The 16,229-nt window shown below is 46.8% G+C and overlaps 1 protein-coding gene across 1 annotated transcript; it reads left to right on the forward strand.

The window, feature by feature from the left end:
* The first annotated feature begins 957 nt into the window (after positions 1-957).
* On the forward strand, positions 958-16,229 carry LINC02898 (long intergenic non-protein coding RNA 2898). Its single transcript, XM_017848900.1, has 4 exons — positions 958-1,034; positions 1,445-1,765; positions 7,101-7,177; positions 15,701-16,229. Exons 2-4 carry the CDS (start codon positions 1,458-1,460, stop codon positions 15,709-15,711), a joined length of 396 nt encoding a protein of 131 aa, XP_017704389.1. The 5' UTR covers positions 958-1,034; positions 1,445-1,457; the 3' UTR covers positions 15,712-16,229.

Raw genomic sequence — 16,229 nt, forward strand, 5'->3', positions numbered from 1 at the left:
CCTTAATTTAATTCTGCATTTTAGTTTTGTTTTTATTATTGACATGGGTTCCCTTTAATGATTCCAAATTGCTGCTGCCCTCTAGCAGTGTTTTGTCTTAGGTTAACGTCTTGAAAACCGATCAGCATTGGAGTTTATTCCGCACTGGGTTTAGTTATTTTCTGAAACGAAGCACAATCAAATTAGAATAATGAACATGCTCTTTAGAGGATTAATTCATAATAAGCAGGCCATGTGCTACAGCTCACAGAAGAAAGGGCACAAGGATCGAAAGCTGTTTTTTCTGCCTAAATATGAAAAGTACATTCTGCAGAGCAGAACAAATCAGCTAATGACATCCAGAGTGCTGGCCAGCCCCAGAGCGGCATGAAGCTGGCATCTTGAGTTAGCACAATCCCCACCAACGCTGCTGCCTACCTTTCCTCCCCGAGAAGGCTGGGAGCGGGCAATTTGCCTGGCTCCTCTCTCCTTAGCACAGCTGATAGAAGCCACTGTGGGCCTCCTAAATTCTACCCCCAAGAAGCCCCAACTCCACAGCCTGTGGCTTCACAAGCTTCATCCTCAGAGCTTCCTACAGCCCATTAACTCATTCATTCTTTCATCCAAGGAATGTTTTACTAGCTCTTGCTATATACCAGGCATCCATGGGATGGCCCACCCTCGGGACACATCAGTGAAGAAAACATACAAAGACCCCTGCCCTATTGGAAGTTATACTTGAGCAGGCAGAGACAGATAATAAATGGTAAAAATAATAAGTAAATTATGTATTATGTTAGAAGATGATGAGTGCTAAGGAGCAGGGGCGTTGAGAGTGGGTGTGTGTGTGTGTGTTTGTGTGTGTGTGTGTGCGTGCGCCTGTGTGCTTTGCAATTTTTAATAGGATGGGTCATGGTAGGCTCATGGGGAAGGTTTCAGCTGAGCAAAGACTTGAAGGAATTGAGAAAGTGAGTCATTTTCAAGCATGTCATCCAGGTCAAGCCTGTTTCAGAAGAAACAATTATAGCAAAAGCCCTAAGGTAGGAGTGTGGCTGGTGAGTTCAGGAAGGATGGGGCCAATGGGGGCTGAATGGAGGGAGTGAGTGGGAGATGAGGGGGACCCCATCAAGTGGGGCCTTGGCTTTTGCTCTGAGAGAACTGAAAGTCAGGGCAGGGTTTTGAGAAGAGGTAGGACATGGTCTTTTACTAAAGGATCTCTGGCTGCTGGCTGAGAACAGACTTTACGGGGCCAGGTAGATGGAAGGATGGAAGACGGGAGACCTGTCAGAAGGTTCACAGCTTAGGTCTCTGAAACTCCATCCCCAGGTTTTCCCATACCATGTTCCCTGGACCCCCTCAAAGATCTGAGCTCAGGCCTCACAACAAGGCACAGAGGCTTAGAGTCTCCTACAGTCACCTTTCTCCCAGAAGCATCAGCATATTGTTTTTTTTTTTTTTTAAACAGCCAGAGCTCGCACATGGTGAGGATGTCCAGACCATTATTCCTCGATTGGCCCTGGAGACTCCTCTGCAGCCCCTCCCAATCTCTCCCACTGACCTGTGGACCAGAAGACTGGATTTTGCAATGGAAGGGAAATTGCAGGCAGCAGACAGCTCTGCACTGTCCCTTTGGCTTTCCTCAGGCACCTCTGAGAGGGAGACAGCCTCTCAGCCAAGTACCCAACAAAGGACATGAGAAGGCTTCTGCTGTGCAACTGCCAGAGAAACAGGGGACAGATCAAAGCAGGAGAGGACCAACATCTGCGGTAACCAAAGCAAGGACAAGGTACAAACACACTGAATGAATAAATAAGCAGATGAGTGATTGATGGGTGGGGGGAATGAATGATTAATGCATAAATGAATGACTGATGAATAAACAAATGGATGGCCTGGAGCTGGTTCCTGCTCCCTGCTCTTTGGGTATCTTCTCTCCTGGGAACTGAAGATTAAAGATTCTCCCGTGAGCTTCACCTCTGGAATTCCCTGCTGGAGTTGGGATTACACCTGCTTCTGAGCCCAGAGGTGGGGGAGGCTTTGGCATAGGATCACTGGCCCAAGGCTGCAGGGGTGTGCTGGAGGAAGGAGGCTGGAAGCAATTGGGGCTGGTCTGGAAGACCACTGGGCAGCTTGTAGGTTCTGAGGGCGGAGAGCTCCAAGGATCTGGGAGGAGAGAAGGGTGTGTTGGCAAGAGGGGAAAAGGAGTGGTTTAGTTTTTCCTTCCTGGTTCCACCTTGGACATTCTGCAGATGCTGGGCCTTGGGTTGGTCTCATTCTGGGGCCTGTAAAGATACAGAAGTCTGTCTCAATGGGGCATTTGAATGTATTATCCCAAAAGGCAGGAAGATTTTGGTAATCAAAATGGTCAGAAGCTTCCCCAAAAGGGGCAGGCTGGTGAAGACTCCAGGTCAGGCCCAGGCACTGGTACCACCCAGATGCTTGATGTGCCCCCACTTCCAGAAGCTTATCTCCCAGTGTGGCTAGATCCCTGTGCCTCTCGGGGAGAAGTATCCTACTGGGGGAGGGTTTGAGAAAGCAATGTTTAAAGACCCTGGGTCACACGGCTCCACTTCATTTTGGAGGAGCATCTTACCTGGGGATTCCCATAGAATCTAGTTTGGGGCCAAAAGACTGCTCCTGAAGAGTACATGTACACAGTCCACTTTATATTCTAGACTTTGATAATCATAATCAAAATGGCTTCCATTTATTGAGTGCTTACCAAGAGCTTGATGTTGGGTTAAGAGTTTTGACTAGGCAAGGTGGCTCATGCCTGTAATCCCAGCACTTTGGGAGGCTGAGGTAGGCAGATCACCTGAGGTCAGGAGTTCGAGACCAGCCTGGCCAACATGGTGAAACCCCGTCTCTACTAAAAAATACCAAAATTAGCCACACCTGGTGGCGGGCACCTGTAATCCCAGCTACTCAAGAGGGTGAGGTGGGAGAATCACTTGAACCTGGGAGGCGGAGGTTGCAGTGAGCCAAGATCATGCCACTGCACTCCAGCCTGGTGACAGAGCAAGATGGATAAAAAGAGTTTTGACCAGCGTGGTGGCTCACACCTGTAATCCCAGTTTTGGGAGGCTGAGACGGGCAGATCACCTGATATCAGAAGTTCGAGACCAGCCTGGCCAACACAGTGAAACCCGTCTCTACTAAAAATACAAAAATTAGCCGGGCGTGGTGGCAGGCACCTATAATCCCAGCCACTCCAGAAGCTGAAGCAGGAGAATTGCTTGAACCCAAGAGGCAGAGGTTGCAGTGAGCCGAGATCGTGCCACTGCACTCTAGCCTGGGTGACAGAGTGAGACTCTGTCTAAAATAAAAATGTTTTGTATTTGTATATCATTCAATTATCTTATGAACCCTGAGATGTCCCTCATTTTACAGATGAAACTGAGGCGCAGAGAGGCTAAGTGACTTGCTGGTAAGTGGTAGAGCCAGAACTGAACTCAGATGGATTATGGCCATTTGAAGTTGCAAACTGAAGGAACTTTTCCTGAGGTCCTACTCTAGCAACTGTGCTGAGCTTTCACTCCTCTAGAACAGAGATTCTTAACCCTTTGGGGACTGCAGACCCCTTCAAGCAAGTGATAAGTGTCCAGCCTCTTCCTCAAAAATGTACACTTTGCATTTTGCACAAGTGCATTTTCCAGGCAATTTTGGGGGTCCACACAGGCCTCCTGAAGTCTGTTTTAGGTATTCACTTTCTGCAGTGATTGTTTTCCTTTCTCATAACCCTGAGGGCACAGGGCAACCCTCAGAGGGCCCCCAAAATCACCTCAGTAGGGAATGGAATCAGACAGGACAGGTTAATCAATGAAAGCTCACCTCATGCTCCTTCCATAATTGCATTCCTGCCTTTTCATCCTAACAGCCAGCACTTAGGTTAATTACATTCCAATAAGGCTCCCAGGTCTGGGGCCTCTGGAGCCTGCCCTGGAACCTGTTGACATGCCATCTGCTTCCAGAGGGATTCTGGAGACCAAGGCAGCCTTTTAAAATTCTTCTCAGTTTTCTTTGCTATAAGACAGACAAAGGACCCTGTAACAGATCTCATCCAAAATCCAACTTTCTTAACCCACCCACATCAGTCCTGAAGCTATGGAGGATTCTTTGGTCCCAGGCTGTCTTTCTGATGTCAAAACAGTAGCACCTGTTATTCCAAGTCGATGACCTTTGGAAATACCTGGCTTGGAGCGAGGTGGCCCCAAATTGACAGGGCTGGCTGGGGAGAACCAGCTCAGGGCTGGAGAATCAAAAGGCTTAGGAGTTCCCTCAGGGGATGGGTATGTGCCGTCTCAAACACTGCCAGCTTCAGTCATTTACTCATAAGATTTATTGGAACCTCCCGAAAGGGTATCTACTCTTTGCAAAGAAAACCCACAATACAAGGAAATAGAAGATATAATATACATTATAATATATATTAGGATTATATTATATATAACATATAGGAAAATATGTTATTCATATATATTATTATATGTAATATATTCAATATATATATTCCATATAATTGATATATTGCACAGATATATATGTAATATTCCAGAAATATAACTTCATCTAATGCAGGTCCATGCATTCTCCAGGCACAGTGAAGTTCACACAATTAACAGAGAAAGTGCAGGGTTCATGGTGATTTGAGTTTCACTGTTTCCCAAATAGAGATGGCTCCACTGCTTGCCCCCACCAAAGGAATGAGGTATAAAATGGAGAGGTCTATGACTTACAGATGCCCCCTCCCCCACCACGGCCCCGGACACTTCTTTCCTGCAAAGAAAAGTTTCCTCTGGGACTCTTTATTCTCCTGGGTTTGAACCCCAAGAAGCCTTCCACAAGCCCAGCTTTCTTGGCCTGTATCCACAGGACTGAGGGCTGATTTTCTCATCCCTGCCTAGACCGCTGCTCAGAGGAAATGGCTTGTTTTGAGATGGAAACTTTCTTGCTGCATGAGGGAGAAGAGATGGAGTTTGGCCCATGATGCCATGAATATTCTTGGGTGGTTAATCCCCACTCCAACACTGTAATCCTTGTGGGTGATCTGTGGTTTAGCAGAAAGAGCATCGATTTTCAGGAAGGCAGGCCAGTGTTTGAATCCTCACTCTGCCAGTCATGAGCTGTGTGCCACTGGGAAAGTCACTTCACCTCCTTGCATCACAGTTTTTTTCTCCTGTATGTGGAGTGGGGAGGGAGGGAGATTTACTTTACAAGGTTCAAATTGAGAGAAGCAGGCCATGGTACCTGGCATATTCTATACATGATTTTCTTTCTTTCTTTTCCTGAACGAAGGCACAAACTTATAAAGCACTTTGCAGATGTCAGAAGGTACTATTAGGTTTTTCTTTATCAGTGCACTTCAGCCTCGTCACCCTCCCACCCCATTCCAGTCTTCCTTCTCTTAGCCTCTCTCACTACCTACAGCAGGTAGTCTACTCCAGATCATAGCTGCAGGCTTTTCCCTGCAAATCTTACTAACAGGTTTAGCATCCCTCCTAGGCTTCAGAGCAGCCACCAGTGCAGCCTCAGAAATGGAGATGCCCACAGACAGGTCAATTTCTCCATCCCTGTCCCTTCTGGTTTAACAGCAGAGTCCTAACATCCAAGCCTGTTAGGGCTGCCTCACACTTACTGTGGAGAGGGAGACTGCAGACTTTTCATGGCATGGGGTGGGTTATAAATGGGCATCAGCCTCCTGGGGCTGAGCAGGAATCAGTGGGTGAGAGTGCTGACTCCCCCTCACTTCATTTGACCACGGCCATTGTGGGAATCACCATCATCATGCGCACTCTTGCTGCCAGCATCCAGCACCCAAGTCAGAGCTGTCTGAGCCTCAGGGAGCTAACCCCTAAGACACAGCAACAAAACTCTAAAGAGGACCCCAAAAGTACCTTTTTTGGGTAGATTTTGCACACTTACAGGTGGGGTGTTTTAAATGGAATCTTGAAGGTAAGGGTGTGGTTGAGGCAGCGGGTGGGAGTGGTAAGGGGATAAGAGGAGGAGAGAAGGGGTCAAATAGGCCAGAGGAGATTAGGGATTTAATTAAACTGCCTGTTTGAGTAAGGGCTTTTAGGTGCAAAGCTGCTTTGCATGATAATGGCATTTTATCTGAATTCCATTCTACTGAAGGAAGCTTCTTTTACACTTAATTACTGTGGCTCTTAAGCCTGGCTTTTCCTTAGTGCCCATCCCCAGGGTAAGGAGGGAAGCTTACCTCTTAGCTTCAGTCATGCTGGCCACTGTCACAGACAGACCCCTCCCGGGTTTACGCCATTCTCCTGCCTCAGCCTCCCCAGTAACTGGGACTACAGACGCCCGCCACCTCGCCCGGCTAGTTTTTTGTATTTTTTTAGTAGAGACAGGTTTTCACCATGTTAGCCAGGATGGTCTCAATCTCCTGACCTTGTGATCCGCCCGTCTTGGCCTCCCAAGGTGCTGGGATTACAGGCTTGAGCCACCGTGCCCGGCAACAGGTGTGGTTGTCTAAGTGAGCTTGGTAGGGTCTGGACCAGAGGGAGACTCCCTGGTTGACTTGTCTGGGCAGCCTGCATCTTTGATGGTGAAAGTGACTACTTTTCAGGCAGAAGGACAGCATTCAGTACTCATCAGGACAAAAGGCGGAGTAGATGGAAAGCCTGGTAGAGGGAGAAGAGAGCCCTGATACAGAGAGGAGGAAGCCAAGGGAGATGGAGACTCCAGCGCACAAGCAGGGTAGGAAAGAGTTAAAGGGTTTGGGAACTCCTGTTTCCAATCACTTGTCAGCCAGCTTTGCTCTCAGCCTTATCAGCAGGGATAGGGCCGCTCAGGGAGAGGCTCTGAGCGCTCTCGTTTCCAAGCTCTTCCCAGACTGCAAGCTCTCAGTGTTCTCATTACCTTCTAAGGGCTCCTGGCTCAGTCTGGGGTGAGGGCCACGGGGAGGGGGCTGGAAACCCAAACACATTTATGGAGTAGAGTGCGAGTTACTAAATACAGCCCGGGGTTGGTGGTGAGGCTGTCGAATCTCAGCAGTAAACCTTCAGAAGAATCCAACTGTCCCTCCTCCTCTCCCCTAGCGCAGGCTGTGTCTTCGCTTCCATTCAACTAGAGCTAAAACTCTTTAATGTTCTTCCCTTTTACAGTTACCCTGAGTCAGAAATCTTCATTGTGTATCTGTGCAGTTACTTTTGGAACTCAAGTGAAGGACTTTACATGTCAGGTAAAGATGTCTTGGTAAGACTTGACTCATGTTAGCCTTTTGGGAGACAGTTTTAGTTCTGCCATCTCATGGGGTTGCTACCTACCTGTTTTAACCATTAGGTAATTTGATAAACCTACTTTCTATATCTTCATTCAAGTTATTGGTTTAAAAGATGTTGCCTGGGAGAGGGCTGAGGGCAGAACCGTTGGTCATGCCAGTATAGATTGTCCTCTAGACCTTGACATCAACCCATGGTCAATATTTTTGGGGTGTGGATACTGTTATTAAACTAGCTACTAATTCCTTGTATTGTGCATCTCTAATTTATAATCCACCAAGGATCCAGAAGGCTGCTATGAGAAAAGGTATTAGGTTAGTGCAAAAGTAATTGTTTATTTCCCAAGAAAGTAATGGCAAAAACTGCAATTACTTTTACACCAATCACATAAAAGTTAAAAGCACCTTTCTATAATCCAATACACTTGGTCCCATGAATCTCCCTAATTTGCCATTCTTGTGACCCTGCTAAAGAAAGTAAAGTTTACATGGTATTTTGCAGTAGAAAAGAGATGTTATGAATTCAAATATAAGCATCACAACCACATTTTTGTAAGGAGCAAGAGTTGCCTGCCAAGAAGAACAGTAGTATGCATGATGGGGATGCCAGGGAGCTGGGTCTTTAAAAGAGAACTGACTGGCCAGGCATGGTGGCTCATCCCTGTAATCCCAGCACTTTGGGAGGCCAAGGCAGGCAGATCACAAGGTCAAGAGATCGAGACCAACCTGGCCAACATAGTGAAACCCTGTCTCTACTAAAAATACAAAAATTAGCTGGATGTGGTGGCACGTGCCTGTAGTCCCAGCTATTTGGGAGACTGAGGCAGAAGAATCGCTTGAACCCAAGAGGCGGAGGTTGCAGTGAGCTGAGATCACGCCATTGTACTCTAGCCTGGCAACAGAGTGAGACTCCATCTTAAAAAAAAAAAAAAAGAACTGACCTAGGAAAGAAATGGGGAGTGAATGGGGATTTAAGTTAATCAAGAGAAGAGACTGGGACAGCAGTTTGTAGGAAATGTGCTAATTATTTGGGGGGCACAGGGTTCTGTCCTGTGACTGCAAGAATAGACCTTGGGCAAGAACCAAGAGTATCCCCTTATGTACAAGCCACAAAGCCTCAGTTCTTCCAGGTCTGGAAACTTCAGAGGTTCTGAACACAGGCTATTTGGTGCCTCCATGACCCTGCTCATGCTGCTTCATCTGGAATCCCTTTCCTTGCTGCCCACCTGGTGAACATCTGCTCATCCTTCCTTTTTACTGCAAGTCTGATACCCTCTAACAAGTCTTCCCTGCCTCCTCCTCCCCTCCAGGTCCAGACTTTCCAGTTGGAGTTCACTACTCCCACTGTGACCTTTTGTTCCCTGTATAGACTTCTGCATTTGCGCCAAAATCATTTTATTACATAGAGGCTAAAGACACAGAGTTTGAAGTTCAGAAGACTTAGCTATTTAGCTGTGACTTTGCCTCTTGCTATAACCTTTCTAAATCTCAGTGTCCTCATTTGTAAAGTTGGGATAATAATAAATACCCACTAGGACTGGCCTGAAGAGTCAATAGAAAATGAACACAAAGCTCTGTATTAGTTACCTATTGCTACATGGCAAATTACCGTAAAATCTAGTGGCTTAAACCAATAATAAACATGGTTTTCTGTCTGTGGGTCAGGAATTTGGGAGCAGCTTAGCTGGGTGGTTCTGCCTCATGAGGATGCAGTTGTGATGTTAGATGGGACTACAGTTATTTGAAGGCTTGTCTGTGGCTGGAGGCACTGTTTCCAAGATGACTCAATCACATGGCTATGGGCAGAAGGTTTCAATTCCTCGTTGGCTATTGGTGGGCAGTCTCAGTTCCTCTCCATGTGGACCTTCCCACAGGATAGAGCTTCCTGAGTATCTTCACCACATGGCATCTGGAGTCCCCTACAGTGAATGATCCAAGAGACAGCAAGGTGGAAGCTGCATTGTCATTTATGTCCTGGCCTCAGAAGTCATGTACTGTTATTTCCATAGATCCTATTATTTTTGGATAAGCCCTAGTCAATGTGGAAGGGCCCTACACAAGCATGTGAATTTCAGGAGAAGATCATTGTGGGCTATTTTAGAGGCTGTCTACTACAACTATTTAGCTCAATGTTTATCAAAAGCATATCATATGCAGGGTGCAGTGGTGTGTGCCTGTAGTCCCAGCTACTCAAGAGGCTGACACAGGAGGGTTGCTTGAGCCAAGCAGTTTGAGGGTATAGTGAACTATGATCACGCCTTTGTATGGTCATTGCTTTCCAGCTTGGGTATCATAGTGAGATGTTGTCACTAAAAGAAAAAGCATTTCATAAGGGCTCAATGAACAGTAGCTGCTATTATTAATCCATACATTTGTATTCTCTGCTAGAAAATAAACCCTTTGAGGGCACAGATAATGTCTTGGGCCTGTTTGTACCTCAAGTCCCTAGTGTAGTGTCAAGCATACTGATAGGTTTATACTAAATGCTGATGGAGAATACATGAATGAAGGCTTAGAGAGGGCTAGTCTGGTGGCAGGCTCAGAGTGAATGGGGAGAGAATTCACACCCAGATGTTAAATAGGATTCTGTAATTCAGGTGCTTATCTGGAATTGCCAGAGTGTGTAGAATCAGGATCTGAGAGTTCCTCATATTTTCATGCTCGAGTACCAAGGACATTTGATATCAAAACAGTAGGCAGGGCAAGGGTAACTCTTACGATTCTCTTTGGAAAACAAGCGCTGAGCAGAAATTTGGCAGGGAGCAATGGTCCCATGATCTAAAGAGTGACCCCACTGATGTCTAATTCTCTGGGCCAAGGCAGACATGGGAAGCTCTAGATAGTTTTGTCGTACTCAAACTCCTATCTTGATGAAACCTCTGTCCTTCTACCGGGCAGAACAATTTCCCTTTCTAAGAGATTCTGATGCACATTTCTTAGAGTTAATTAAGAAATGAACAGAGGGTTTCATGTCAGAGGCCCGCCCCGCTACTGCCACCCTTTACGCAGGAGAGGGTTTGAGTCTGTGAGGTAACTGATACTCTAGGTGAGATTGAGTTTCCAGACGTCTAGCTCACACTGGAAACCTTGCCCCTGCCCCTGGGCTCGAAAGTTCACCGATTGTCCCTTTTCCACAGACAGAGCCCTCTGTCCTTATCAGTGCTGTACTTTTTTGCCCCAGTTTCCAACAAGGAGCCACTCCTATGAGGCTGCAGCTCCAGGAGCCTCAGAGACAAAGACCAATGGAAGAACAGGTGTCTTCTCAGAGATTTTCCCATGTAGATCACATTCCCACTTGCCAGAGGTTCCATTTTTTCCCTGTTCCTTGAAATCCCAAACAAGTGACTTTACTTGTCTTTTTCTGCCTTTCTTAAAGCTAAGGCAATACAGGGGAAAATCTTTTCCTATCCAGGGTGGAGGGAGCTTGCACTGAATAATATTTTGCCTGTGGATAACAAAAAAGAAGATTGAGACATGCAAATTGTAGATGGGACAGAACTATAGGAGACGTATGATATTTGAATTGCCTCTAAACCAAACCAGAAGCAGGCATGGTGGTCTGCACCTGCAATCCCAACTACTTGAGTGGCTGAGGTGGGAGGATCGCTTGATCTCAGGATTCAAGGCTGCAGTGAGCTCTGATTGCGTCACTGTACTCCAGTCTGGACGACAGAGTGAGACCCCATCTTGAAAAAATGAGAGGAGAAATAAACAAAACCAGGTCACCACAAGGAAATGCGAAAGGAAATTTAAAATGCTTGTTGATTGAAATAAAAAAATACGATAACTGAGTCTGAAGGAAACAGTGATATGTCAGGGATCATTGTAATTCAAGGCAACTGGACTCTGGAATGACCCTCATCTTGAAAGAGCTTTTTAAATGGTATTTATTTCACTTTCCATTAGGATTTAAGCAGAAAGAGAACGTTTTTAATAGAGGCACCATTGCGAAATGTGGCCAGTGGGAGAGTTGGGGTCTTGTGTGTATGAGGAATTCTTTGGGGCGTAGGACTAAGGCAATAGAGCTGGACCAATACAAGTCTCTTGGTTTTCAAATTCCACCTCTATGTAGCTATGGAAAGAATTGTGTCATTCTTGGTAGAAAACCCAGCCAAAGTGTTCCCCTGGAGATGAAAACACAAAATAAGAATTTTAAGAAACCATTTTTTGGGGGAGTCAAAAGAATGTTAATGAGACAATTGATTAAGTTATACAAAGAAGTTAAAAATAAAATAAATACTATGTCCAGTTGAAATATTTCACTTGCTCCCCTAAAAACCCACCCCAAAACATAACATTGAGCTTTCAGAGGGGAAGCAGGGAGTGGGACACAGAAAGAAACCAATGAGAGGACAGCATGGAAATCACACTGAGGAAACAGAACTTTTAACCAATGATTATTAGAAAAACAACAGCAATCATTGATTAAACAAATTATGGTTCTAGGAAAAGGGGCACAAAACAGTCAACCTTGGGAAGACTGCCATGTTGGGTAAACACTGAGCTTTAGGGATGACAGCTCTCATTTCCTGTGCAATTAAGAACATTGTTCTTTGGGTCATCTCAGTCAGTTGACAATCACTTTTTGAGTGCACACTATATGCCAAGCTCTGTGTTAGATGTTGGGGCTATAACACCTATGTATCTTTATAGATATACTCCCTGCCTTACACAAATGCCAAGGGTATGGTGAATGTGATAAGGCATAATAATAGCTAAAATGTATTGAGCACTCGCTGTGTTTTAAACACTATACAAGCACTATAATCCACTATGAGAACAGAACTATATGGTTTTGGTCACATTTGTATCTCCATTGCTTGGCACATAGGTATTCGATAAATATATTTAAAAAATCCTTAGAACTTCTATGAGTAGGTATCATTATTACTCCCATTTTACAGATGAGAAGACTGAGGTCCAAAGAGATTAAGCACTTGTTTGGTGCTATTGTTAGGAAGCCATGGGACAAGGATTTGAACCCAGGAAACCCTGCAAAACACTATACAATGCTGCCCCTTGATAAGTACATGAGTAATCAAAATGCAAGACAGAAGGTGGAAAGCACTCCAAGGGAGATTCAAACAAACTGCCTTGGAAGTTCTAACCTCTGGCAAGGAAAGGGGACAGTGAGAAGGGAAGGATCCTTGGAAGAGATGGCATTTGAGTTGGGTCTTAAAATGTGGGTGAGATTTCCTCAAAGGGGTACAAGGGGAAGCATCTTTAAGATGAAGGAAAGTCAGAAACCAGCACTCGGAACTGGATAAGCGAAAGGTATATTTGAAGACTTTTACACTTCCAGTTTGCTGCGGAAGTAGCCCTCCTCCATGGCAGCAGCAGGAGATTATCTGGAGTAGGTCAGAAGCGGTAAGGAGCAGGGCTTCTCGTGCTGTCACCGCACAAGGGTTGCCTGGTGATTCAGCAGGTCCATGGCGTGGCCCCTGGTGATGCCAAGGCAGCTGGACCACACTTGGAGCAGCTGGGTTCTAGAGGGCCTTGCTTTTCTGGCTGAAGGGTGTAGACTTTATTTGGTAAGCATAGGGCTGCACAGATGGATTTTTAAGCAGGAAAATAAGGCTTTAGAAAGATGGCTTGGTGGTAGTGGTATAAGATGCCCTGGAGAAAGTTGGGCTTTGGTTTCTTTAGCTCCTAATTTATAACTCTCAAAGCTCAGAATACTGATTCAGTCAGGGCCCACACAGGAAAACAGAAACCAAAGAGATGATTAACAGAGATCTTTTAGCCCTTGAATTTGCGTTGTCACTTATTCACCAGCGCTGCCTAGAAACTGTTCTTTCCCCCTCCTCCAAGACCAGCCAGAAGCAAAATTTGTCCTTAGTCTCTAGTGGTTAGAAAAAGAGAGGACATGTTGCCTTGACTTTGGGCTATCCTGATGGGTCTGTTCAGGTTCAAACTGGGCCCATCACTCAGCTCACTCTGGATCACTTTTTCATGACTGGCGGATCTGCTTGGGGAATGAAAAATGCTGTGAATATCAGCCTGAAAAAAATATCATCAGGAAATTAAATCTGTGGCTTAAAAAATCCCACACTGCTTTCTGGCTCTGGTCTGTCTCCCAACTGGGATCTCTCCCTCGGCATGGAGGCCTCCTTCCGGCCTCCTCCCCCTCCTCTGTTTCTCCCACCCTCTCTCTTTCCCCCCACAGCCTCCCCTCCTCCCCTCTTCTCTTTCTTATCCTATAGGACCTCCGGCCTGCCTTTTTTCTTCTCTCTGGGCTCCTCCCTGGTGGCTTCAAGCTTCCCTTCCTGTCTCCAGGCTTCTAGCTTTTCCCCAGCTCCACGGAAGCATCTGTCTGTCTCTCTTTCACTTCCCATCAGGGAGTCCTAAATGCTGAATAGGCCCTTCAGACCAGGCCCTGAAGGGGACTTGGCTGGGGCAGTAGGGGGTGGGGGGTACTGGGGACCTGCTGAGGCCATACAGAAGCCCATTGATAGGCAGCCCTTCCACACAGACAACCCAGTCCAGTCTCCATGGCTCCAGCGGAGAGAGGCGTCCCTTGAGGTGGTGGCCAACATCCTGGCCACCATGAATGACCTCAGTGTCTTCAGTGGGCAGGGGGACCTTCACTCTGTAGTCTCCAAATCCTTCAGGCCAATCAGTCCCACCATGGGTGTGAATATATTCATCTTGAAAATAATTTGTCAGTACATCTCCATCAGTGGTGCTGATTTCATTAATTGGAAGAATTAGCTCTTTGTGGCCAATGGAAGAATATGGAGCCAAAACACACGGAATACTTTTCTCCAGTGACCCAGAGACCCTTGGACGAACTCCTGGGTGCCATGAAAATGGATCGTTTTGCAGAAAGAATACCATTGGATGTTTATTTAACATCACTCTCCATCCCCCCAAAAAGACCTTCAAAATGCTCTCACATCTGGCTGCTTTTCTTCCCTCACTTTTTTGTGCAGAGCCAGGGCAGGGAGGAAACTTCATCAGTCTGAAAACATCCAGCAGCAAAGTGTAAATTAAATGTGCAGAGAGGCCAGGGGAAGGGGAGTCTTACATTCTGGGGGTGGAGTGAGAAGACTGTGTCCTCACCCCTACTCCATACTGGCAGAGCCGGTTTTTACCCTGTGTCTCCCATTAGGAGCTGTGTGACCTTGGGCAAGATACTTAACCCTTCTGAGCCTCTGTTTCCTTCTGGTAAAATAGGGAAATAAGCACATATGGGGCTGTTGGAGGGCAAAAGGGAATAATGTATGTAGAGTGTATGGCACATAGACACTTGATTGATGGTAGCTACTATTGTGGTTGCTGGGATCAAAACCAGAAGAGAATCCCAACTGTTTCCATGCCTCAGAGACTCACTATTGCTGGCCCCATTCGGGGAAACAGATGGGCAAAAGTAAGTCCTATGGGAGGAGACAGATGGACAAGAAAGGGTGATCAAGGGGATCGGATGGAATGATAGGTCGATGGGGTAACAGACGGATGGAACATCCCATGGGGAAGGCGGATTTATGACAACCCAAAAGAGACCTTGAGAGACAGTGTCCCATGGGAAGGGCAGATGGATGAGGGTCCAGTAGGGGAGACAGAGAGATGACAGACCAAAGAGGAAGACAGATGGATGGCAATTTCATATGGGGGGTGGGCAACCCTGTGATTGGGGGGAACAGATGGACAATATGCTGACGATGAAGCCCGGGCTTCCTGTTTAGTCTCTATTCCTGAGGCCTGGACATCCCTGAATTCTTAATAACCTTGAGGCTCTGTGAGGATGAGAGAGAGAGAGAGACAGAGAGAGAGAACTTCGCACGGCCTGAGAAGATGTGAAGCATCAGGGTCAGTCTGGCCTCTGTTCCTCCCTCCTCCCACAGCCCCTCCCTGGGTGGCCCCACAGATAAAGGCTCAGCCATGATGATGATGAGGAGGAGGAGGAGGAGGGACAAAACTGCTTTTGGAAAGAAAGGGAAAATAAAAACTAGCTAAAAGTTTTATTTATTTAAAATAAAGGCTCAGTTATGCTTGACTGTAAACATGCAGGCCCATCCCTCCCTCCCTGGCTCTTCTTGTGGCAGAGGGCTTGGACCACACAGTGAGCTGGGGGCAGGAGGCAGAGAGAAGGCCAGTGTAGGCCGGGGGGAAGGGGTGGGACTAGGGTGCCCCAGGTGTGGGGAGGGGGGAGGGGCTGTGGAATTTAGTGACCTGCTGAGCACAGCTGGGTTGGGCTGGCTAGACCCTCTGGCCCTGTCTCCTAGACCTTCAGCACATACCATCAACAGTCCATACAGGGTTCAGCCACACTTGCAGCACCACATGGGGATGCCACAACATGGGGATGCCAGGGAAATGCACACACACACATAGGTGTGCAGGCCTTTCTCTCAAGTCTGTCTCCATCTCTTTGTCAGAGATAGCACAGTGGGGTCCTCGGGGAGGTGGGCCTAACTCCAGCTGTGAGTCACATCTTCTATTTGAACTAGAAATTCTACCTGCCTTTTGTCTTCTTTCTTGCAGGTTCCACCTGAATTCCTTCCATGCTTTTCAGTGACTGAACCGTTTGGGTGGCCTGGAAGAGCCTGTGAGCTCCCTAGAGAAAGGAGACAGTGTGGATGGAGAAGAATCTGGAGTAGAGACAATTCTGGGGACCCTGCCTTTCAAGTCTTTTGTGTGAGGGCTGCGTTGGTGGCCCAACTAGCCAGGGAAAGGCTATGGTATGCGGGGTCAGGCGGGAATAGGCAGGAAATGTTTGTGATAAGAGGCTTTGCCTCTTGCAAGCTCCTCTGGTTTCCAGACCCAGCTGCAGGATAAGGGCCCAGGAGCTGAGCAGGGAGCCTCAGAGGAGGCTGCTGCAAGAGCCAGCCCTTGGGATTTCAGCAGGCAGAGTTGCAATCAGAGGCCCCTGGGGGCCCTGAAGACCGTGCCTGGGGATAGAAAGGACCCTGGGAACCTAGCCAGGGCTGCCTTCCTTTGGGATCAGGAATTTCAATCATACTTCAGAGGGCCAAATCAATCCCTTAAGAAAAGTAAAACAAAACAAACCCCA

The sequence above is a fragment of the Rhinopithecus bieti genome, unplaced genomic scaffold, assembly GCF_001698545.2.
Source record: "Rhinopithecus bieti isolate Rb0 unplaced genomic scaffold, ASM169854v2 scaffold_28163, whole genome shotgun sequence".
Taxonomy (NCBI): Eukaryota; Metazoa; Chordata; class Mammalia; order Primates; family Cercopithecidae; genus Rhinopithecus; species Rhinopithecus bieti.

What these genes read in the sequence shown, in the direction of transcription:
- LINC02898 (XM_017848900.1), top strand. Translation starts at nt 1,458, where the DNA reads ATGGTGAGGATGTCCAGACCATTATTCCTCGATTGGCCCTGGAGACTC. An exon ending in GTAACCAAAGCAAGGACAAG is followed by an intron (nt 1,766 to 7,100) that starts GTACAAACACAC and finishes TCCCTTTTACAG; the next exon opens with TTACCCTGAGTCAGAAATCT.